At 35.9% G+C, this 25626-nt stretch overlaps 1 protein-coding gene and 1 long non-coding RNA gene across 5 annotated transcripts in view; one reads left to right on the top strand and one right to left on the bottom strand.

The window, feature by feature from the left end:
- NSD3 (nuclear receptor binding SET domain protein 3) overlaps positions 1-25626 on the bottom strand; it is a 125913-nt gene that overhangs the window by 18481 nt on the left and 81806 nt on the right. The window contains exons 10-17 of one of the 3 annotated variants that reach the window (XM_082715404.1): positions 25109-25239; positions 24602-24730; positions 23569-23695; positions 14935-15132; positions 14292-14465; positions 9922-10068; positions 6355-6538; positions 521-723 (exon numbers count right to left, since the gene is read on the bottom strand). In XM_082715404.1, the coding sequence (XP_082571530.1) occupies positions 521-723; positions 6355-6538; positions 9922-10068; positions 14292-14465; positions 14935-15132; positions 23569-23695; positions 24602-24730; positions 25109-25239 (1293 nt within the window). The remainder of the gene's footprint in view (positions 1-520; positions 724-6354; positions 6539-9921; positions 10069-14291; positions 14466-14934; positions 15133-23568; positions 23696-24601; positions 24731-25108; positions 25240-25626) is intronic. The other 2 variants (XM_082715405.1, XM_082715406.1) reach the window with 2 other exon arrangements.
- LOC309855281 lies at positions 10080-15179 on the top strand. 2 transcript variants are annotated; one of them, XR_014306710.1, is made up of 3 exons: positions 10080-11100; positions 14625-14731; positions 14952-15179. It is a non-coding gene; the product is annotated as an uncharacterized lncRNA (long non-coding RNA). The 2 variants fall into 2 exon arrangements; XR_014306711.1 differs by having other exon boundaries at positions 14625-14743.

Here is a 25626-nt window from a genome sequence, read left to right as displayed (position 1 = left end):
TCTGTGCAAGCTGCTGCGTCAAGGAAGAGGTCCTACTTCAATAATCAGACCCTTCCAAGTAAAGCAAAAAGAAAAATACAAAAAACAAAATACCCCCAACCAACCGAAAAACTCCACAGCTTTTTAAATTGTACCAGATTTAAATTTATTTTACTCTTACCCAGAAAGCCAACCTTCCTGGAAACTTGTTGCAAAAACAGGCTCTTTGTGAGAAGATTTTACTGCTCTTCTGTGGCAAGGGAGCTTCACTTGATTAAGAAGATTATTTCCAAAATAATCTCTTATGTTTGTAGAAAAATCGCAGAAGAAACTCCTTTCACACAGATGGCAGAGTCTACTATAATGAAATGTATTTCTCTAACTGACTGGATAAGATGTGGCTCTAATGTGACTGGATACATAGGGGCGCTGGATCCTAACACCTGGTGAAAGTTCTCTACGCAAGTCAGGACATGGCGAGAAATCAACCGTGGAGTTGAGCCCCTTAGTTTTGAGCCCCTATAAACATCATTCAACTTACCTTTCTTGAAGGTCTTGTTAATACTAGTCTGTCCCTCAGCAAAGCTTTTATCTCCTTCAACATAAGGGAACACTCTGCCCTGGTGTACCCAATAGTAGTCATGAGAACCAAAGAAGAACACAGGGAAGTCCCCCAAGTCATGCTTAAGGCCCTGGATGTTCAGTGGCACAGACCTGGGATTGCAGATCTCTGCTGGCCACCATCTGAAAACAAAAGCAATTTCAGATCAAGAGAATGAACAAACCATACCATTCTTTTACATGGCTGGCCCGGGGCAAGGGGGAGGTTTTGTACCTGCAATTTTTATTCAGTTTCTAAGGACAAAAAATTCCTCGTTTATCTTTAACCCTACCAAACCACACATCATTTAAAAACATATTGAGGGGCTTCTGGGTGGTTCAGTTGGTTAAGCATCTGCCTTCGGCTCAGGAATTGAGCCCCACATCAGGCTCCCTGCTAAGTGGGGAGTCTACTTCTCTCTCTCCTTCCCTCCGTCTGCCCCTCCCCACTGCTGTTCTCTCTCTCAAATAAATAAATAAATAAATAAAATCTTTTTAAAAAACCCATACGTATTAGTGAATTAGTGAACACAGACGAAATAAACTATACCCTAAACACCCAATCTAGTTTTTTCTTTAAAAATTAATACTTGATGTTGGGTGCCTGGGTGGTTCAAATGGGTAAGTGTCTGCCTTTGGTTCAGGTTGTGATCCCAGGATCCTGGGATCAAGCCCCATGTCAGGTTCCCTGCTAAGTGGGAAGCCTGCTTCTTCCTCTTCTTCTGCTCCCCTGCTCCTGCTCTTTCTTGATCTCAAGTAAATAAAAAAAATCTTTAAAAAAATAAAAAAATACTTGATATAAAGAAATATGTATCATGAACATACAAGTTATAAAGCATAAAAACAGAATAACAATGAACTCACTACCCAGTTTAAGAATCAGAATTTACCATTTTTACTATTTACTATTTTTTACTATTCCAAACCCAACTTCAATCCTAAAAACGTCATGTGTTCCTCCAAATTTGGCATTCTTATTTCCAAGATTATCTTTCAAGGTATAAATGTTTATTTCTAGTAGTCAAGGGAATCATCTGAGAATAAACAGATGTTATAGTAAAGAATGACCACTTCCATTCAAACAAGCATTTTCTTCTCTCTAATCAACCAGGGTAAATAATTTTTGGTCATATGTATGAGGTTTATGTAAGTATGTATTTCAGAATCTAATTCATCTCACATCATAATGTGAGATTTGGGGCAGGATGAAAACAATGGTTTCATGCAATGACTGCCTACACAACAATCACTAAATGAAATCTTTGTGAGGTACAGTTGACAATTTCCAACAATTGGGCCAGTGAAGGGTTAAGTTTTGGTAGTACGTTAAAATAATCAGTATGAACAGTAAATACACAAAAACTTAAATTTTTTCCATCTTTTACTTTACAGATGTCTGATAAAACCATTCACTTAATGAGTAATTATATTACTTAGAAGATAAAACATAATTACACTCCCAGATTTATAGTGCAGAACTTGAACATGTTTCATCTAAAAAGTACCCTATAGTCACCTAAGAATGAATTTTTTAAAAGATTTTATTTATTTATTTGACAAAGAGAGAGAGTCCATGTGCAGGCAGAGCTCTGTAGGCAGAGGGAGAGGGAGAAGCAGGCTCCCTGCTGAGCAAGGAGCCCAGGAGGGCTTGATCCCAGAACTCAGGGATCATGACCTGAGCTGACAGCAGATACTTAACTGACTGAGCCACCCAGGCAGCCCTAAGAATTAATTTAAAATGTAGGCAAGAGAGGTTTAGTTGGGTGGCTTCGTCAGTTAAGCAACTGATTCTTGATTTCAGCTCAGGTCATGATCACAGGCTCACAAGATCAAGTCCCAAGTCAGGCTTTGAGCTTTGCCCCTGCTGCCCCCACCTCCAGGTCACGTGCTCACTTTTTCTCTCTTAAAAAAAAAAAAAGTGAGAGAGGAAAAAAAAAGTAGGCAAGAGTCTGTGCTCAAATTATTAAAACACTATTTTGTGTAATCAGTATTTCAGGAAATGGTTCTTTCTTTCTTTCTTAAGATTTTATTTATTTGAGAGAGAGGGAATGGGGGGAACAGCAGAGGGAGAGGGAAAAGCAGACTCCCCACTAAACAGAGAGCCCCATGCAGCCTGGGATCGTGACCTGAGCCAAAGGCAGACACTTAACTGACTGAGCCACCCAGGTGCCCCAGGAAATGGTTATTTCTAACTCATTTTAAGGTATTAAGTGTGTACACAATAACTACATTCACTAGGACAATTAGGAAGGGGCACACTTTCTGCCAGGGGTTGTTCTGGGTCCTCCTCACTTCCCCCAGGAGGCTTTGCATTGGGGTAACCAGATATTGAAAAGAAACAGCTTCATGTGACCCAGCTGGGCCTGACTAGAAAAAAAAATACATTAAGAATTAGTTCATGGGGAGGTGAACCATGAGAGATTATGGACTCTGAAAAACAACCTGAGGGTTTTGAAGGGGTGGGGGGAGGGAGGTTGGGGAACCAGGTGGTGGGTATTAAAAAGGGCACGTATTGCATGGAGCACTGGATATGGTGCAAAAACAATGAATACTGTTACTCTGAAAAGAAATTAAAAAAAAAAAAAAAAAAGAATTAGTTCATGGATGGGAGTCTTTGCAAAGCATGTGAAAATGACCTGACCTGATATAAAATCTCATTGAGCTATGAACCCCAATGAGAGCACTACTTGGGCTTTTTAAAAATGTAATGTGATTAAAATGTAAGTAAGAAAATTAATTGCAGATACTTTCATATTCATAACTTTTTATAAAGGAAATTTGTAATGTACACCATGGTGACATTACAGTTCATAATACTTGATTGTATACATGAAAGTTGCTAAGCGAGTAGACCTTAAAAGTTCTTATCCTATCTCTGCAGAGACTGTTGCCATGGAGGTATCATTTCAAAGGCATCTTGAAGTTATTAGAGCCACCTGGGTTTTTTGTTTTGTTTTGTTTTACTTTTACTTTTTTTGAGGCAAAATTCACCATTTTAAGCATTTTAAGTTGTATATACTATAGTTGTTAGTACATTTGCAATACTGTGCAACCCATGAGCATTCCCTCCCTACTCCCACCTACCTTGGCCCTTGGCAACCACTAATCTGCTTTCTGTCCCTAATGATTTGCCTAATTTGGTCATTTCATATAAATGGAATTGTTCAATAACAACAAAAAGTTCTTATTACAAGCAAAAAAAATTCTGTAACTATATGTGTTGCTTAACTAGACTTGTTGTGGTGATGATTTTTTCACAACATATGCAAATACTGAATCAACCTGAAACTAATATAATGTTATGTCAGTTATATCTCAAAAAAACAAAACAAAACAAAAAAAAACCCCAAACCGAAAAAAGGAATTTAAAAAAGTGGACATTCTGAAATTTATGTGAGGATCTGAAGGCTTCTTACACTGTTTTACATATTTCTTATATAGAAATGTTTTATCAATTGTCAAACACCCATTCCCACCCTGGAAAGATATATTTTTAATTATGAAAAGCAGTTGTGATTAAAAATTAAAACAATGCAGAAATGTATAATAGAAAATTTGAAAATGCCTCCCCTTTAATCTTATGCCTCATACTTTAACATTAGATGTATTTCTTTCTGGGTCGAAAAAAAAACCATATCTACATCTACAATTTTTAAAAAACATGTAAACACATGGAAAGATAATGTATACGCTGTTTAACATCCTCTCTAAATTCAACTATATATTGTGGATATCATCTATGTTACTACAGAGACCAGCATTATCCTCTTATGGTTATGGATATGTTGTAATTTATTTGACAAATCCCAGGTCATGATCTCAGGGTCCTGGAATCGAGTCTCACATCAGACTCTCTGCTCAGCAGGGAGCCTGTTTCCTTCTCTCTCTCTCTGCCTGCCTCTCTGCCTACTTGTGATCTCTCTCTGTCAAATAAATAAATAAAATTTTTAAAAAAGAATACTGCAATGAACACTCCTATAAATACATTTTTGCCTCCTAGTCCAATTTTTTCCCCTTAAATTCCTTGAAGGGGAAGTGCTAAGTCAAAGCACAGACAGTTACAGTTTTAATGTGATGCCTGAGCAGGGAGACCAATGTGGGGGTCAATGCGGGACTCCTGTGGGACTTGAGACAAGGCGCTTAACTGAGTGAACCACCCACGTGCCCTGAGGGTCAGCAATTTTCACGTTTATTTTCTCTTTGCTATTCTTTGGCAAACTGACTCTTTCCCTTCTTTGTCTCTGTTCTTGTTAAGGTATTTGTCTTTTCTTATTAAAGTATAAGTGCAAACTTTTTACTTTGGCTTAACATTTGCTTTTCAAAACTTCCTATCTTTTGCCAGAAGTATAAAATTGTTTATGTATTTAACTGCCAATTTTTTTGGGGTGGGGGGAACTTTGAGGTTTTCTGTCATATGTTAAAAAAAAATAGTGTGTATGAGGGATTGCTTCTCAACCTCAAGGCCCCTTATCTCAGCTCAAAACAAAATTTTTGAAGTTAAATAGGTAAGCAAGCAGCAGTATTTAAAACAGAGAAAATGACATAGCCATTGCTAAAATAGTACAGTATGTTTGTTATATATATAATATACATATATAGAAATATCTAAAATCTATTTCTACAGAAATATATTTTACTTAGTATTCTAATTGAATAGCAGATTCTCATTTGTGCTCTCTTGAATAGTATCTATTAGTAAAATGGTAAATGTGCCTCAAAATGTAAAATGTGGAGTTTTTAAAAAAATAAATCGCGGGACGCCTGGGTGGCTCAGTTGGTTAAGCAGCTGCCTTCGGCTCAGGTCGTGATCCCAGCGTCCTGGAATCGAGTCCCACATCGGGCTCCTTGCTCGGCGGGGAGCCCGCTTCTCTCTCTGCCTCTGCCTGCCATTCTGTCTGTCTGTGCTCACTCTCTCCCCCTCTCTCTGATAAATAAATAAAATCTTTAAAAAATAAAATAAAATAAATCGCTATTCCTGCTCAGTGGAGGCTTGCTAAGGAGAGCGTTCTTAAAAGGAGAACGTTTTTTTAAAATAATGACAATCACACATTCTTAGTCTTAAGAACTAAAAGCTCTTAATGAAATAATTTCTCTTTATTTTTTTTTTTAAGATTTTATTTATTTATTTGTCAGAGAGAGAGAGAGCGAGCGAGAGCAAGCACAGGCAGACAAGAGGCAGAGGGAGAAGCAGGCTCCCTGCGGAGCAAGGAGCCCGATGTGGGACTCGATCCCAGGACGCTGGGATCATGAACTGAGCGGAAGGCAGCTGCTTAACCAACTGAGCCACCCAGGCGTCCCGAAATAATTTCTCTTTAAATTCTAAAAAACTCTCTCCTTGCATGCAGTTTAAAGCTTCTAGCAGGAACTAAAATGGGAAAAGAGAGCTACTTTGGCCAGGATATAGTCTTCATTTTATGAGAAACCAATATGAATGTATTAGGACACAAAGAAAACATCTTCCCTACTACCTACATAAGACATTTTATTCCAAAATCTAGTAGTACACAGTTCATTAGTATAAAATAACTTTCAGAACATAAAAACAAGCCAACCAACCAATTAAAAAAAAAAAAATCCAACAACTAACCTCCCAGTCCTCTAAAAACTAACTCAAAACAGGTTTCTCTTCTGTTTCTTTCTTTCTTTTTTTTTTTTTTTTCAAGGAAATGGCTCTGTGCTGTTCTACCTATCTCCTTGCCAGTTTGTATACAGATTATGAACACCTGTGTCTGAACAATGATTGAATACTTCCTCTTTGTCCTTGGAAAAACTTGCCTGTAATTTCCCAATTTGACCCAAACAATCTGCTTGTAATGGAGCTTCTTGCCAGCTTTACAGTCATTACAGTTCCAGCAGCCTTCTGGCATGTCTATGCTCAGGCATTCCGGGTGGAAGGAAGCTGGACACGATTCACAGCAGAGCAATCTTCCACCTTGAAACAAATAAACAGTCTTAATAACTGAGAAAAGAGGAAAGAAAACAAGAAAGAGGAAAGAGAAAGTTATCTTTTAAGTGCATTAACTTTGATTCAAATTGGGGGAAAATAAAGGGACTGAGTCAGGTCTATAGTGATGGATTAAAATAGAAAGCGAATGAACAGATTTAGCTATTTCCAGTCCTTTTCAGGGCTGCATGTCCAGAGACTCAAAGCTTTTGAGGAGGATGAAAAACATTACTGAGGTCTTTACCCCTCAGAAAGGTGGGCAGTTGAGGTATCAGTTTAGCAGGCAGCTAAAACTCTTTAACAGATGACATAACAGATGCTTACAATCTTTAGACTGAATAGATTTGAGAGCAGATTTTCAAAGAAATATGTAGCAACTTACTTTCTTTTCTCCTTGGGAGCTAAGAAAGCAAGCAGTGGTCATCTTCATATTTTAATCCAGTACCACAGTTAACTGAATCCCTTTATAATAAAATTAGCAAGAATGAAGATAGCCAATAGGTTGACCGGTACTTTTTTCTTCCCCCATAAAAGAATGCAAAAAAGCAAAGGATTGTACTTTCTCAAATTTGTGATAAAACATTATCATTTCCCTTTCCAGTAAAAATAAAGTCAAACAAGCTATACAGCAGTGGTTTGCAACTTTTCATCACCAAGAATCCCCTTTCCCTTCCTCAGGGACTCATTTTTTTTTTTTTAATATTTTATCAAAAAAACAAACAAAAAACAACAGCAGCAAAAAGTAAAAAAACCACAAAACCCAAAAAACAAAAAGCCAGCCCAAACAAACAAACAAACAAACAAAAAAGAAATCAAAACCCCTATTAAAGGTAACAATTTCTCCTGTTTTTATTAACCAAAGAAATATACAACTGCCAATCAGAGGTTCTGATCCCAATAGTAAAATTAGTCTTATCACATTAAGTTGTTCAAATCATAGCCAAATATAAAGAATCTTATGCAGCCTTATTTTGCACAAATGTGTGATTCTGTTAGATTTTCTGAAATATTAAACATAGTTCAAAAATTGTTTACATAACTTTTTCTGACTTCATATTGAGAACCACTGCTTTATAGCATAAAACTAAGTAAATGTCACTGTAAAATGAAGTATCACACTCAAGGAGATCCCTCTCCTAGCAAAATCCTCTCCTTTGAAATACACAAAATGATCTGTGGATTAAGACTAAAACAAGTGCAGCAAACAAAACAAAAGAATATTTTTAAGTGCAAAGAAATAAAAGAGATTTGGGGGGAGGTTAGCTATTTTTAACAGGTATTTCAACAAGTGACAGAGAAGGATGAAGATAAAATATAACACAGACATTTACGGAAAAAGAAAAAAATTAATTCTATTGGAAAATCAGGTCCGTAACCCATGAATATACGGAGATTTAAAATCTCATAAGCAAAAGGTTAAGAGCCCTCTACACAACTTTATGAAATCACAGCTCCAACCTTTTGAGGGTTTGCTATCAATTTTCCAGAAAATCTTTTCTTCCTGTAGACTTTCAAACGTCTAACTGATTAACAAAAAACAAAAAGAAAATCTATATTACAATCAGGGATGAAATAAATTACTATATTTCCTCTGCTTAAAAGATTTTGCTTTAATCATTGAGATTTTTTCCCTTCGCAGTTTCAATATGGATTCATTGTTCCAATTCTCCAAGCTACAGATTAGCTACCTGAATGCTCTTAGCCTAGGTAGGGAATTCGGTTAAATTTCAAGTAAAAATGAGATAACTGACTTCTCCATCAGAAAGGAATGACCAGTAGGGAAAGGAGTCTTAGCAAACCGCTTTAGAGTACATGTGATTATTAGAGCTGATGTGGAAAAGTCAGCCTGGCCATTTTTTAACATAATGGAATAGTCCTTAATTAAAATTAAAACTTAAAAGACTTACTTTCTCAGAGGAAATACAGACCCAGAATCGTCAATGAAAATCACCGTGATTTTTTGACAAAAAATACACAAGAAAAATGAAAATATGAACAATCCACCTTGGTGCTATGCAATAAAACTGCTTTAGGATGCAAGAAGTAAGACATGGCTCAAGCTAAGCAAAGAGAGGGCTCAAAATAATTTCAATTCATGTCAAGGTCAATACTGAGTACTGAAAACAACATAAGAAACAATTGAATTAATCTAATTTTATAAAGGCGCCAGTAGGAAACAAGGCATTTCCCAAAATGAATGCCTCGGGTAGTCTAATTTTATTGCATTATGGAGTTAGTCAGACTGCTCTGTCCATCTTTGTTTTAGAAGTAGGTGGTATCACCAGTCAGGTGACATCCTCTGACTTCAACGGAAAAGAAACAAACAAGCAAGCAAGCAAGCCAATACTCTCTCCAAGCTACTTCTCCACAGGTTCTAGTCACCCTGTTTAGTTAGTTGTATTTTCTTTAGTCATGGGTTGCCATTTCAGAAGTCTGACAAAGAAAAAAGATACATCAAGCAGGCAACACAATGAATGAAAAAAAAAAAAAACTTATTTCAAATATACCCAGTCTATTAGGTATGTATTAGTTTTTCTTTAAAGATTCTGAACCTGGACCCCAGATCATAAAGGGAATGTATACAGGAAAAGGCTTTCACCTTCTGGATAATTCATTTTACCCTCTGAGAATAATAACTCCCTAAGTAATACAGTACTGTTAAATTACTTTTCCCCTGTGTTACAAGTAGGCTATGTAAGGCTAAATACAAGGAATGGGTTTCTTCTACAGGTGAAATTAACTGGGAGAATAGAAATATACATTTAGCTCTTGGTTCTCTGTAGATAAATTACCCATAAGCAATTATTCAGTTGAGCTGGGTCGCCTGTCAATACCCATTTGGGTCAATCTCCCCAGTCTCCTAAGAGAAGGGCAACTAGTTTTCATAGCATCTTAATAAAAACATTTAAGAAACAAAAGGACAGCATAGACCCTAAAATCAAAATTTTAAGTATCAATCTCTTGGTCTCCCTCTTTTAATAACCTACCCTCATTTTTTAGCTGAAAGTTCAGAACAATTTACGTCACATCTATTCTTTTCTAACATGAATGGTAGTTCTACATCAGGCAGAAGAGAAAGAGCCTTTGGAATATCTTTCTATATATAAAGCAAAATGCTAGCCTTTCAATTTTAATAACCCACAGATACATGGAATGTGTGAGAATTTATTCAAGGAGAAGAGTATAAGTAGGTAAGAATTTGTAATAATGGAATTATTTTAAGCCCTTTTTAATAATGTTGCAGCCATATGAAGACACAGTCACAACCACCAAGGTAGAATTTACCAAAAGCAACAGATGGTGCTTGACAGGCATACATTTCCCCCCTTCATTTAAAGAGAAAAAAAAAAAAAAAAGGAAATGCAAAAATAAAAGAGATAAACTATTTTGATTATTACCTTTCTCACATTTCTTTTTGGAAGCTGACGAAGAAGGAATCATAGGTAATTTCATCAACTCTGCACGATTTGATTCATTCAGTAGGTAGTGGGACTTATAGGCATATGAACTGAACATGGGGTCTGAATGATCCTGAACTATCAGCCCTATACGAAACAAACAGAAAGAGATGAGCTGCAATGAAACTACCCATGATTCCATGAGGGAAAAAAAAATAAACCAACACCTATTATGTAGCTGTGCTAAAAGTTGGGGGTGGGGGAAAGAGAATATGAAGAAAAAGAAAGATCTGACGGAAGAGTGTTGCCAGAATTGTTTAAGGGAGTTTGAGCTACTCAGTACCTTATCCCTTAAAAACCTACACACCCAGAAGAAAACTGCAAGTTAATTTGGAGATATAAACTGCATTTGACGTCATAATTAAAACCCCCTATGGAAGACAAAGCTACATTCCTTAATATTTACAAGTACTATGATGACAATCCAAAGAAATAAAATGACATGTCACCTAATAGCAAATAAGAGTGATTTACATAACATGGTAGAGACACTGATCCACCTTCAACGTATCAAGTAATACCGAAAGGCAGAGTTGAGTCTCTCCTGTTCTCTAATCATATCTTGAGATAATCTCAAATTAATTCTAGCTTTTTCCGCCAGATAATGAAGCTGTTCTCTATCAGCATGATACGTGATTCTAAAGGAGCCATAATTTGTTGAACTTCACTAAGGTAACGCAAACCATTTACACTTTTCCCTGCCATGATATAAAGTGATAACCAACCCAAGGGTTTATTAAGACAGTTCTTCTGACCTACCAATCCAGCTATCCTATTTGGAGGGAAACAGAAGATCTGCTCTAACCCACTTGTGACACCCACTTCTCCTCTCCCTCCCATCCACTTACCCTTTGCTGAGTTCATTACAGGCCACTCCTAAACCTAGGGAAGTGAGACCAGGGAACATTTCTGTTTCGTGATTAGACAGTTTACAGTGATCTGGACTTCACAATACAGATCATGACAGAAGTTTTATAGAGATCATTTTAAGAAGAGGTAAGAGTTTTGTTTTTCAAGGGGTTACCATTTACTTTTTGCCATGGATGCTACCCTACACTGAGAAGATTTAAGAAACATCTCCGAATCAGAGGACAGAATGGAACTTAAAATTGCTAACTGGTAATAGCATAAAAGTCTTCTTAAAAAGGTTATATAATGTCAAATGAATTTTATACATTTAATAGAGAGACGCAGTGTAGTGTAAAAAACAGTGGGACTGAAATGAGAAAGACAGGGTGCAAATGTTAGTCCCTCTATTTAAACTTCTGCGACCTTTAGGTAAATGATGTAATCTGTGCTTCAGTGTTCTCATCCACATAAAATGGGGAAATAACTCCTTAAGGCAACTGTGACAGTTCATTCATATTGCATATCCAGTAGAGTTTGATTTACAGATACCAAAAAATTGTTAGTATTTATTAAAATGAAAAGAAAGCCTTAATCTACCTTCTCCATTATAAATTACCATTACAAAGAAAGGGAGAGAATGTTAGTAACTTGATTTTACAACACCCACCACCGCCACCATCCCTGTCCAGATTGGAAGGAATCCCTAAAGGATGTATGTACACTACACTGAAATATGACTGAACATAGAATGTTCTATGGCACCATGAGGGTCAGGGGAGGAGTAATGTTCCTCTGAACCTTGAAACATTTCTAAAAACATTTCTGGATATTTATTCAGTCCTTAAGAATTAGGTGAATGGGGGCGCCTGGGTGGCTCAGTGGGTTAAGCCACTGCCATCAGCTGGGGTCATGATCTCAGGGTCCTGGGATCCGCTCTCTGCTCAATGGGGAGCCTGCTTCCTTCTCTCTCTCTCTGCCTGCCTCTCTGCCTGCTTGTGATCTCTCTCTGTCAAATAAATAAATAAAATAAATAAAATCTTTAAAAAAAAAAAAGAATTAGGTGAATGATTTTAAACAACCAATAACCATGAACTAAGAAAAATCCTTTGTAAGGAGGGCAAAACTCCATATAAGGCAAGAAACAAAAGCAAAACAAAGTTTTCTAATACCAAAACATACACAATTAAAGCCTCCTTTTTTTATGTGTGGATTAGTACAATCAGGTCTCTCTCTCTTTTTTTTTTAAGTAGACCTCTGTAAAAACTGACGAGAGAACGCATATTATTTACTTGTAAAAACTGTTGACTTAGCCTTCTCAAATCCCAATATCTGATCTATTTAGAATAAATTTCTATAAACTGCTGGAAAGGAAAATGAAAGTTTCTCTTTACAAAGTTTCATAGTTAAAATATTTGAGAATTAACTAATCTTGATTACATAGGCATTTAAATATAGTATATCTTTCAGATATCTGTCAAATTGATAAGATACAGATCCTATAAAACATGAGTTTTCCCCTAATTTGCATTACTTCAAGCTTTTACTCATGGCATTTAAGTTAAACTTATAATGGTTAGTCTCTATAAAACTAGGCTCCTTAACAAAGGGCCATTTTTCTGCCTATCTTTAATTGAAAATACCGGTTTGAAATGTTTCTCAATTGTTGAATGAAAAGAAAGAAGTGGTTAATATACTGATCGTACTTGATTCAGAATGTACTCCAAGTAAGCCAACATGATAATTATAAAGTTGACACTTAAAATGTTGGCTCAGGGGTGCCTAGGTAGCCCAGTCAGTTAAGTGGTTGCCCTGGGATTGAGCCCCGCATCTGGCTCCCTGCTTGGAGAGCCTGCTTCTCCCTCTGCCTCCCCACCCCTCGGCTCATGCGCACTCCCCCTCACTCTCTTGCTGTTGCTCTCTCAAATATATAAATTTAATAAAATAAAATGTTGGCTCAGTTACACACTCTCTAGCATGAGTCCTAGTAAAAGCAAGTAATATTAAGTGCCCAGCAACACAGAATAAAACGTTTACAAGGTGATAACAGACTTCATGTTATCACTGACACTCATCTGTGTGCAGTCTCTAAAGCTAGCCAGTCAGTTGATAACTCACTATTTCTAAACTACCATTACTTTCTTGGGCATGGGGAGACCGTAAAGACATCAGGGGTGACTTTTTATTTCTTTGGATGATTTTGAATCCTTTCTGCCACCTATTATAATGAGGCACAAAACATTTCAGACCTACTCCTCCAGGTAACAGCCAGGTTTCAGAGCAGAATACAGCTGTTCTTACTCTGCTAGAGAAAGACACAATGTTTCCTCTCTTAATGGGAGACAGCCCCAAGTGCTCACCACAAACTCTGGCAAACTGAAGGCTGTACATACAATGGACTCAGCTGGCTGCCAGAAGGGCTGCCACTTACTTGATCTTTTACTACCAACCTCCTCTGGCTTTTTTTTTTTTTAAACAAAAGACACAAAACCAAAACAACTCAAGATCTGTCACACTACCTAAATTCTATTTTAAAATACTTTATAGTACTTTCACCAAATTAAAAGAACTATCTCCTAAAGCAAAAAACAAATAAAACCAAAATCAAACCAAACACCTCATCTTCAGTTTAGTCTAAATATAATTTAATAAGCTTGATACACCTTGGAGTCCTTTCAATTATTTCACCACTAGGGTAAGTTCAGAAAACTTGGCACTTGTACATAAAAAAATAAACAACCAAAACCAAAAACAAACCAAATTGCATTAGGGGATATTCATTAATTTCTAAAATGTTTAATAAATACTAGAGGTTGTTTTATTATAATATAGCTGAGATACTCTGTAAAACTGAATATTCTGTAATATATTCAACTAAAGAAATTCTATTTTATATTTATTACAAACTTAAGTTCACTGACCTCCTCAGGGACACAATATTGCTCTTACTTGATCAATCTCTTGGCATACTTAAATATCAACAGGTGGCAAGCAAGAAAGCTTGTATCGCTGGCTCTTAGCTACCACCACCACACATGCTGTCTTGGCTGTATCCCGTCAGGCCTTCCTCAATGCCAGACCAAAATATGATAAAATACCACATAAACAATTAAAAAATAAATGTGCTCCTCTTGCCTTCCAAGTGAAATCTCAATCAGGCAAAAACTCTGGATTAAAGAATATGACATGGGAAGAGTCTACTTTGAATAGAATTGTTTACAGAAGGGAATAGATTAATCTTTTGATGCTCCATACAGAAACACTAAGAACTTATCCGTAATTCTAAATTATTCAAAAAATGCAGACATTAGAGAAGAATTAATGTTCTAACAATTTGAATGTTTAATGTTACAAAAGGGACTACTGAAAAGTGTTACTCTCTCAGGGATATTACTGAAACTCTAGTTTGATGGAGAAATATGCCAATGAACTCAAAGAAAGAAAGGAAAAGGACTGACACTCACCTCTCGCACAAACGAAACAAAAGCCTACATTTATGGCAGAGGAAGAACTGCTGCTCCGTTTGGAATGATTACTACAGATGAGCATGTAGGAGGATACAAATATGCTGCCGGCAGCAATGCAAGCATCTCCAGAGTGATAGGCTACTGGACATCTCAAACATCGCATCATGCGACCTGTTTAAAGACAAACCAGAAAAAACAAAATCTACATAATTAGGAATCAGCTGGCTATAAATGAGCTTTTTGGATTTGGGCTCTTTTGGGTTCCATGTGATGCTGTTATGGTAAGATAATATTTTCCTCCATACATGTGGCTCTATTATTCCTATGCAGAACCCTAAACGCAGGACTCATTGAGAGATCACTCAAAGAAAAACTTGTTTGCTCCAGTGCTGGAGAGATGACAGTCTCAATACCACCTGTGAAAGAAATTTTCAAGGGTAACTTTGAATGTATGGAATTTTCTTCTCATGATCTGAATTAGAACCTAATCTCTACTTACCGTTGCTATTGTGGCTGAGCGGTTATATCTACAGATGCAGAGATGGATAATTACCTAATACTCTTCAAAATGATGTGCTTATTATTAGCTACTGCACTTAAAAAGAAAAAACCTTAGTCCCCCTTTTTAACTCTGTTTTACCTTTACTTGCTTTGTAGATATCTTTCTCCATGGAACAGGCAGAGCAACAGTGCTGAGGACAGCGGAATCCTTTTGATTCAAAGATGGCAGTGGGGAATTTGCGGACACAGGCTTCATGATAAAATTTCCCACAAGCGCCAACAGAACAACGCTTCACATCTGTACCAGACACTTTACATGAAAAACAAGGGTGCTGTCCTGAAAAATTGGTTGAGAAAACACAGATTAAATAAAGCATATTCTTTTTAAATAGAAGCAGGAAATGACATTAAAGAGCTACTCCCCAAAAAGACAGTAGTATTATGTGTAAGAATTTCACATACAAAAAAGGTATTGAAAAATAAGTCATTAAATTAAAAGGTTATTTATTTTAATTCATTTTTAATTTTAATTTTAGTTAATTTACAGTGCAATGCTGGTTTCTGGAGAATTCAGTGACTCATCACTTACAGGCAACACCCAGGGCTCATTAAAAAAAGTGCCCTCTTTAATACCCATCACCCATCTAGCCTATTCCCCACCCCCTCTCTCCATCACCCAGCAGTTTATTCTCTATAGTTAAGAGTCATTTATGGCTTGTTTCCCTCTCTCTTTTTAGTTTTCCCCCTTCCCATGTTTATCTGTTTTCTTACTTAAATTCCTCACGAGTGACAGCATATGGTATTTGTCTTTCTCTGACTTACTTCACGTACCATAATGCACTCTACCTCCATCCACATCATTGCAAATGGCCAGATTTCATTCTTTTTGATGGCTGAATAATATTCCAACACACACACACACACACACACACACACACACACACACACACACACACACACGTTCTTTATCCATTCATCAGTTGATGGACATTTGGGCTCTCTCCATAGTTGGGCTATTGTTGAAAATGCTGCTATACACATCGGGTACACGTATCCCTTCCAATCTGTATTTTTGTATCCTTTGGTAAATACCTAGTAGTACAATTGCTGGATCATAGGGTGGTTCTAGTTTTAACTTTGTTAGGAACCTCCAAACTGATCTCCAGAGTGGCTGCACCAGTTTGCATCCTAACAAGAGGGTTACCCTTTCTCTGCATCCTTGCCAACGTCTGTTGTGTCTTGTGTTATTAATTTCAGCCAGGTGGTACCTCATAGTGGTTTTGATTTGTATTTCCCTGATGATGAGTGATGTTGAACATCTTTTCATGTGTCTGTTCGCCATCTGGATGTATTCGTTGGAAAAGTGTCTATTCATGTCTTCTACCCATTTATTAAACGGATTATTTGTTTTGGGTGTGAGTTTGATAAGTTCTTTATAGATTTTGGATACTAACATTCTATCAGCTATATCATTTGCAAATATCTTCTCCTATTTAATAGGCTGCTTTTTAGTTTTGTTCATTGTTTCCTTCACTGTGCAAAAGATCTTTATCTTGATAAAGTCCCAATAGCTCATTTTTGCTTTTGTTTCCCTTGCCTATGGCAACATGTCCAGTAAGAAGTCTCTAAGGCTGTGTTCAAAGAGGTTTCTACCTGTGTTTTCCTTTAGGATTTTTATGGTTTCCTGTCTCACACTTAAGTCTTTCATCTATTTTGAATGTATTGTTGTGTATGATGTATGAAGCGGTCCAGTTTCATTCTTTTGCATGTGGCTGTCCGGTCTGTCCAACACCATTTGTTGAAGAGACTGTCTTTCTTCTATTGGATACTCTTAACTGCTTTGTTGAAGATTAGTTGACCATACAGTTTGTGGCTCCATGTCTGGGCTCTCTGTTCTGTTCCACTGATCTATGTGTCTGTTTTTTGTGCCAGTACCATACTGTTCTGATGACCACAGCTTTGTAATATAGCTTGAAGTCCAGAATTGTGAGGCTTTCAGGATTGCTTTGGCTATTTGGGTCTTTTGTGGTTCCATACAAATTTTAGGACTGCTTGTTCCAGCACTGTGAAAAATTCTGGTGGTATTTTGACAGGGATTGCATTAAATGTGTAGATTGTTTTCGGTGGTACAGAAATTTTAACAATGTTTTTTCTTCCAATCCATGAGCATGGAATGCTTCAAGGGTTATTTAATAAATTTGGCTAGAATAATTGATTTGCTAGAATAATTGATCAATCTGGAGATAAGGCACTAAAAAAAAATTTAGATCTTCACTTCTCACTCGATAATAAAATTAATCCATAGAAAACCCAGAACAGAATTTTTCAACATATGGGAGGTGAGAGTGGGAAGGTCTTCCCAACCAAGAATAAGTAAAAGAAATTACCAAAGACCAGACAAATTCCATTAGTCACTTACAATTTCCTAAAACAGACATAAAACGAAAACTCATAATCCTAATGTAAAACAAAATCACAACTGTACATCTTATTCAAACTGTAGTAAATCAAGAACAAAGAGAACAAAGAAAAATAAAATTTATTTATTAAAACAAATATTAATAATACCCACAGAAAAGACAATGAATGACCTTCTAAGAAGCAACAGTAAGACTGAGAGCTGACAGCAAGGGAAAAATGGAAGTCAGAAAACAATGAGACATTATCTCTAAAGGGCTGAAAGAAGACTGTTACTAAGCCACCATTTTATATCCAGTAAAGGCACTCTTCATGAATGAAGTGAAATTAATATACACTGGGAAGGATTAAAAAACCCAACAGTTGTTTTTTTTGAAAAAGATTAATAAAACTGATATCTCTGGCAAGAGTGACTAATAAAGGGAGAAAAGGCACCAATATTAACAATATGAGAAATGGTACATCACTACAAATCCTACAACTATTAAAAAAACAAAAGGATATCACTACATTTTTATCAATAAATTTGAAAATTTACATGAACGGACAAATTTTTAAAAATGCATAATTACCAACACCCATGAATAGTTCCATAAATTATTTAAAAATTGAACCTATAATTAAAAGCCTTCCTACAAAGAAAACTTTAAGCTCAGAAGGTTCTACAATCTGCCAAACATTTAAAGCTAGAAATAATGTCAATTAGAATAGAACAGGTAAAAAAGAAGGAACAGGGCAGATGTGGAAAAATACATCACATACGGAGAAAATATATGCAACAAATAAGCAAAGGTAACTGAACAAGATTTATACAGAACTATGACTTAATAAAGAAACAGAACAGCCTAATAAAAAAGTGGGCAGGAGTGCCTCGCTGGCTCAGACAGTACAGCATGTGACTCTTGATCGTGGGTGGTGAGTTCAAGCCCCACATTGAGTCAGAGGGCTTACTTAAAAATGACTGACTGAATGAATGAATGAATAAATATATAAATAAATAAAGTGGGCAGAATATGAAGAGGCAGTTTACAGAAAGCAGAAAGACAAACAACCAATAAACATGTGGAAAAAAACCCCTCAACTTCACTAGTAATCAGATAAGTGCTAATTAAACCCAAGTAACATTTTAAAAATTCATCAAACAAGAAAAAAGTGTTTGATGATACAAACTGTAGATGAAGTAAGAGGAAACAGGTGCTCTGATATATTGCTAGTAGGAATTCAGGTTGGAAGGAACTACTTTAGAAGGCTACAGGGCAGTATCCATCAATTGTACATTCACTTTCTGTGACCTAGAAGTTCTGTTTTTGCTGTCTATGTCGGGGAAGACTTGTACATGTAAAAGCATGTTGACTGAAGCACTGTTTGTAAGTGCAAAGAACTAAAAGCAACTCGAATGTCCTTCAATAGGAGAACAGTAATATATGCATAGAACTGTAATATATGCATACTATGGAACACTATGTAGTAAATTAAATAGAACATATTTGTATTGAATAAAAAGAGCTCCAAGATAGTGAAAAAAGCAAGCTGCAGAACAATTAATACATTTTTGTTACCATACACACAAAAATGTTACATTAAGTGTGTGTAGGTGTATGTGGGTGTACATACACCTGCTTGAACTATAACATTTTCTTAAGATGGTATTTATATACTATTTGTCTAATTAGAAATAAATTTAAAATACTAACAAATGCAAGGAACATCTTTACTACCACAATACACAAATAGACAAACCATGAACTGATCATTCACTAGAGACTCAATAAAGACAGAAAAAAATGTTTAGTTGTAAACAAAGAACTTCAAATTATAACATTTTTGTTATTTCTTTTGTTATTCTTTGAAGGTAATTGTCTTTTCTGTGGCTAATTTCCTGCCTCTTTTATTAGGATAGGCGTTTTCACTGTGTGTCCATTTTACGTACAGAATTTTAAGTAATTAAAATTTATTATTTACTGGCTTTGGATATCATCTTTTGGAAAGAGTTCAAGTCTTTTGCCCATTTTTCTTATAATGCTATAAAAAATCTGAAAAAAATGGAATAGTTTCTGTTAATGAAATAGTTTTTGTTTTGATTTTTTACAGAAAGATTTTATTTTGGAAGTACCTGACCTTTACAAATTGGCTGAATTATAAAAATTCTTTAAAGGGGCACCTGGGTGGCGCAGACAGTTAAGAATCTGCCTTTGGCTCCAGTAATGATCCTGGAGTCTCTGGATAGAGCTCCTTATCGGGAGTCTGCTTCTCCCTCTGCTCCTCACCCTGCTCTTGTGCTCTAACAAATAAATAAATAAAATCTTAAAAAAAAAAAATTCTTTAAAGTTAGTACTTACAATTTTGATGTTCAAATATGTATCTTTTAAACTGGCTTGGTTGTAAATAAAGTATGATAAGGTTTTTTTGGTTGTTGTCTTGTTACAAATCTATAATTTCAAATTATACATCAACATGTATGTATATATGAAAGTAATATTATTATTTTTAAAATAACTTTGAGAAATTTAAAAAATTTTAAAGGTTAAACTTTGCCAAAATGATTAAATTGCCCTATGTAAAAAAAAGGGGAGGGGGCTTTTATTTGCATAATGATCAAAATAGGTCTAATATAAACAAAAAATGTTATAACCAGTGACACTGTTATACTAATAGCTGAACTATCAAACCCCTTTAAGACTTAAGTTTAGAGCCCTAGGATATGAGTGCTTCTAATATCCTCCCTTCTTGGTAGGACAGGGTCTTCATTTATAATAATTAATAAGTAAATTTGATAATTATACATTTATTCACAAGGTCAAATGAAAGTGCTCTCTTTCCAGAAATCACATTTGTCTTATAAGTATGAAAATAACATACTTATTACTTATAAGTAATATATAAGGGGCACCTGGGTGGTTCAGTGGGTTAAAGCCTCTGCCTAGGGCTCAGGTCAAAATCTCAGGAACCTGGGACAGAGCCCCACATCAGGCTCTCTGCTCAGCAGGGAGCCTGCTTCCCCCTCCCCTGCCTGCCTCTCTGCCTACTTGTGATCTCTGTCTGTCAAATAAATAAATAAATAATTTTGTTTTTTAAAAAGAGTGATAGTATAAGAACTTACTAGGCATGTATCTTATAATATTTTCTACACGCAAAGTATCTGTCTTTTGATAAACAAAAGAAAACTTTCTAAATGATCGTAAATGATAGTTTGAAACTTTTACTCCTAATCTGTTAGAAAGATAACAAATTAGTATCAAAGTAATTTTCATTTTCATGTAATAATAAATAAATCGAAAGCAATCTTTAAAAGATTATTTATTTATTTATTTATTTATTTATTTATTTATTTATTTCAGAGAAAGTGTGTGTGTGTGCGCGTGTGCGCGTGTGTGTGTGTGTATGAGAAAGAGAGTGTGTAGGGGGAAGGGCAGGAAGGAAGGAAAGTGAAAGAATCTCAAGCAGACTTTGAGCTGAGTATGAAGCCCTACGTGGGGCTCAATCCCACAACACTGAGATCATGACCTGAGCCAAAATCAAGAGTGGGATGCTCAACTGACTGAGCCACCCAAGCATCCCCAAAAGCAATTTTTTAAAAATTAAAAAATTGTCTTTTAAATTGTTGTTTAAAATGTACAATATAAAATTTAACATTTTAACCATTTCTGAATGTACAGTTCCTTGAATTAAATACTCACTATTTTGTAACCATCACCACTATCTATCTCCAGGATTTTTTCTTCATTCCATCCTGAATTTCTATACCCATTTAAACAATAACTCCCCATTACTCTCTGGTAAAAACTAAACAAACAAACAAACAAACAAAAAAGCCACTCCAAACAAACAAAACAAAACAATAACAAAAACAGCACCTTGGTAAAAACTGCTCTACTTTCTGTCTCTATAAATTTTACTACTCTAGGTAACTCATAGAAGTGCAATCAAATAATATTTGTCCTTTGTGACTACCTTATTTTATGTACAGTCATCTCCTCGAGGCTCATGCATGTTATAGCATGTATTAGAATTTCATTTTAAAAAAAATCCTACGGCATGTACATACCACATTTTATCTATCCATTCATTCATCAGTGGACACTTGGATCATTTCCATCATTTGGCTATTATGAATAATGCTGCAGTGAATATGGGTGTACAAATATCTGTTTGAGTCTCTACTTTCTGTTCTTTTGGGTATACACCCAGAAGGGGAATTGTTGAATCATACCGTAAATCTATGTTTTAATTTTTTGAGGAACTGCCAAACTCTTTTCCACAGAGGCCGTACCATGTTACTTTCCTGCTGACAGCATACAAAAATTCCAATTTCTCCATATCCTGACCAACACTACTACTACTTCTTCTTCTTCTTTTTTAAATAATAGCCATTGCAGTGGCATCTCAGGTGATTTTAATTTTTATCTCCCTGATTACTAATGGTGTTGAACATTTTTTCATGTGTTTATTGACCAATTTGTAGATCTTCCTTGAAGGAATGCCTATCCAATTCCTTTGTCCAATTGGGTTGTTTGGGTTTTTGTTGCTGAATTGTTAGTTCCTTACACATTCCGGACATTAATCCCTTTTCAGACATGGAATTTGCCAATACTTTCTCCCATTTTGTGGGTTGCTTTTTCAGTTTGTTCATGGTGTTCAAAGTTTTTAATTTTGATAAAGCTCAATTTGTTTATTTTTTCTTTTGTCGCCCATGCCTTTGGTGTTGTATCTAGAAAATCAGTGTCAAAACCAATGTTATGAAGTTTTCCCCCTATGTTTTCTTCTAAGATTTTTATAGTTTTAGCTCATATGTTTTGGTCTTTGATCCATTTGAATTAGTTTTTATACACTGTTGTTAGGTAAAGTTTCAACTTCATTCTTTTGCATGTAGATATCCAGTTTTCCCAGCACCGTTTGTTGAAAAGACTGTCCTTTCCCATTGAATAGTCTTTGCATCCTTGTCAAAAAATCATTTGACCAAATGTGTGAATGTTTATTTCTGGGCTCCTTATTCTATTCCACTGGTTTATAATTCCGCCTTCATGCCAATACCACATTGTTTTAATTACTGTAGCATTGTAGTAAATTTTTATTTTTCAAGCTAAAAAAAATTATTATTATCATTATTTTTGCTTTGTAGCAAATTTTTAAATCAGGAAGTAAGTCTTCCAACTTTGCTCTATGTATCGTTTTTAAAGAAAATTTCTCTTTTAAATTTTCTAATAGATGTGGGCCAAAGTAGATTATATCTCGAGTTTGTTGGCACAATTCTGCTCTGCTGAGTTCTAGAGTTAGGAGAGAAGCCCTCAGAGTATTCTAATACCACAAAATATGGTCCTTCCTATCAGTAGTTTATAACAGAGATTGCAACTTAAGTGCTTAAAGGGGCCAGGCAGATTACCTAAGTGACTGGAGTGATAGGATTTTAGAAAAAGATGATAGAGAATGTGGGGAACCAGGAATATGTGCCTGATTCTTGTTCACACACTGAAAACACATTTTGAAAGACGAATAAAAGAATGTGCAGCTAATCTGACCCTGAGGCTGCCAGTGGCAAACTGTTCAAAAATTTTACTGCAGAGTCTAAATGTAATAAATAATATTTTATATAGGGGAAAATACAAGTTACAGGTTCAAAACAGCTTTTATAGCTTAATTTTTCCATGTGTATGTATGTATGTATCTGTGTTAGGATATATGACATAGGAAATACAACCTTCACCCTACTTAGTCAAGTCAGTAGAAGGCAATAATAAAGTGTAAAGAATCTGGGGTTAAGCTACTTCCTGGGCTTAAATCTCAGTTTCATTATATGTTGCCTTTTGACTTTGGGTAAAGTGTTAAACTTTCTCCACAAATTATTTTGATCAGCAGTAGTCTGTATGAGGTAGGAGTAAGAAAAAATGGTGAATCCAAAACCCCCAGTATCCAAAAAACAACTTCCAATAGTTCCACCTTTCCAATAAAAATATAGGAACCCTGGTTATAGATTGTGATTGATGCTTATTCCAGTCTTTAATATTAAAGTCAAGGGACTTTAACCCAATCTATTTAACACAAAACTCACAAACCCATCTAAAAAATAATTCAATCTACATATTTTGCATAGTTGTTTTGATAGAAATCCATCTCAATGATTTGATAGATTTCACGATAAAAGCACGGGTAAGAGGGAATTTGAAAGTAATACTGCTAACCACTCTTTGGATTTTAGGAATCCCAATCTCTGAATGGTCTTAATTTGTTGAAATATCTATGGGAGTGGGGGATGAGAGCTACGTAACAGTGGTAAGAGAACTAGATGTCATGGGGGATGCTGGCATGGCGCATTCCTTCCTACCTGTCTTTTCGTATTGATCAAACTAAGTAAACTTACCGGTTTTACATTCCACACAGATAAACTTTCCATCAGGGAGTGATGCCAATCCCAGGCACTCCAGGTGAAAGTGTTTGCAGCACTCTCCCTCACAGGGGATCAGAGAGTCACCAGAGCTTTCACAGATCTGCAATATGGCAAAAAGCAGTAGTTCTCAAACTTTAGCAGCCATCAGAATCACTTGTAGGGTCTGTTAAGACCCAGACTACTGGGTCCCTCTCCCAGTTTCTGATTCAGCAGATCTAGGGTGGGGCCCAAGAATTTGCATTTCTATCAAGTATTCTGACAATGCTGATGCTGCTCGTCCTTGGTCCTCACTTTAAGAACCCCTAAAGTTAATTTTTTATTTTTTTTTTAAGTTTTAATTTTAATTTCACTTAGTTAACACAGTCCTACATTGGTTTCAGGTGTATAATAGAGTGATTCAACAATCCCATACACCATCCACTGCTCATCATGACAAAATAATAAAAATATAGGGAGACTCCTATATTTAATACATTTAAAAAAAAAAAAAAGAACCATTGAATTAGATAACTATTTCCAGACCCAATATGGTATAAAGTTTAAAAGGCATACTTCTTTCATGATTCCTTCTTTGGAATCTGCACTACTTGAACCTTTCTTCACAGTGCAAAGCAGTGTTTTTCAAAAAGGGTAAATATACATCACAAGAGGTAATACCAACTTAAATTTAGGAAAATGTTTTTTAAAATAAATCATCTGCCATTTACTTTTTTGGTAAGTAAGCTCTAGGCCCAACATGGGGCTCGAACTCACAAACCCAAGGATCAAGAGTTCCATGTGCTACCGACTGAGTCAGCCAGATATCCCCCATGTACCTCTAATTGATAACTGAGTATCACAATGAAGACCGGAACTTGTGTGGGCAGAAAAGAGCCAGACATGGCTTTTACCTATAGCTTTAAAGTAATATAATGTAGAAAGATATTACTTTCTCCAGCTGAAGGATAAGTATATTACTGGCAGACTGTTAACAGCAATTATTTCAAGCTATCCGTCGCTGGCCTACCTGACACACAGTGTCCTTCCTACTGACTCCAACGCCTCTTCTTGACAAACTTGAATCCACGGACTGCACATCAGAAACATCTGCATCTGCAGTAGCGGAAGGACTATCTACTTGCTTTCCAAAGCCTACCTACATGGAAAACATAACACTTTGTAAGAAAAATGAAAGAAAAATTTCCTTCAAGTGAGGTGCTATGAAAATCCTACCAAGATTTGCTCAAATAAACCTTGACACCTCTTTATTTTCCCTTTCTTTCTAAAACCCCTGGATACCATTTGCCTAATGTTTTGAGAGAAACAGTAGTTGAAATTTAAAAACACAGAAACTATGTTTGTTACATAAGAGATCAGCAAAATTAAGACACTTGTAAATTACAAGATAACCAAACTGATTCATTCACTGAGTATTTAAAAATTCCACAGTCTCCCCAAATAAGTCAGGCAAAGCATTTTGTACATCTTGCAAAGCAAAAGAGAGCAAGGTGCCCCAAGCCTTGAAAATACTTACCTGCAGGTCACTCAGTCCTCTGGAATCGGAGTCAGAGGTGTCTCTGTACGCTGAGCTAGTCATTTCTACATCAGTTGAGGCGCGACTCCTTTTCTTTAGAGGTTTACAGGAATCTGAAATCTCGCTGGCACCTTAATACAACATACCGAAATTAATCCTAAAATAGTGCTTAAGGTTTGTTGTTTTCATTTTTGTTTGTGGGAGATTATTTCTTTCCCCAAACTCATCTGTAGTGTGGAAAAAGCACAGCTCTCTTTGTAACGCTGAAGTCACGAGTCAAAACTTCAGAAGCTTCTGACCTTCCTGATAGTGAGTGATTTAATTTACAACCGCTCTATTAAAACATTTAATTCAGTGCTCCTGCTCTAAAGCTATTTTCAGTCAACAGAGCCTAAGTTCCAAGCTAAAAACCAATTCTTTCAAAGCTACAGGACAGCCGATTGATTTGGAGCAATCCAAGGAACCATTCAATTTGGAGGGGGAAGACATAAAACCCAACACACTGTGTAGCTTACAAA

Source organism: Mustela nivalis (assembly GCF_964662115.1).
Source record: "Mustela nivalis genome assembly, chromosome: 20".
In the NCBI taxonomy this organism is placed as follows: Eukaryota; Metazoa; Chordata; class Mammalia; order Carnivora; family Mustelidae; genus Mustela; species Mustela nivalis.
Note: the sequence above shows the minus strand (reverse complement) of the source record. Positions and strands in the feature narration are given on the sequence as shown.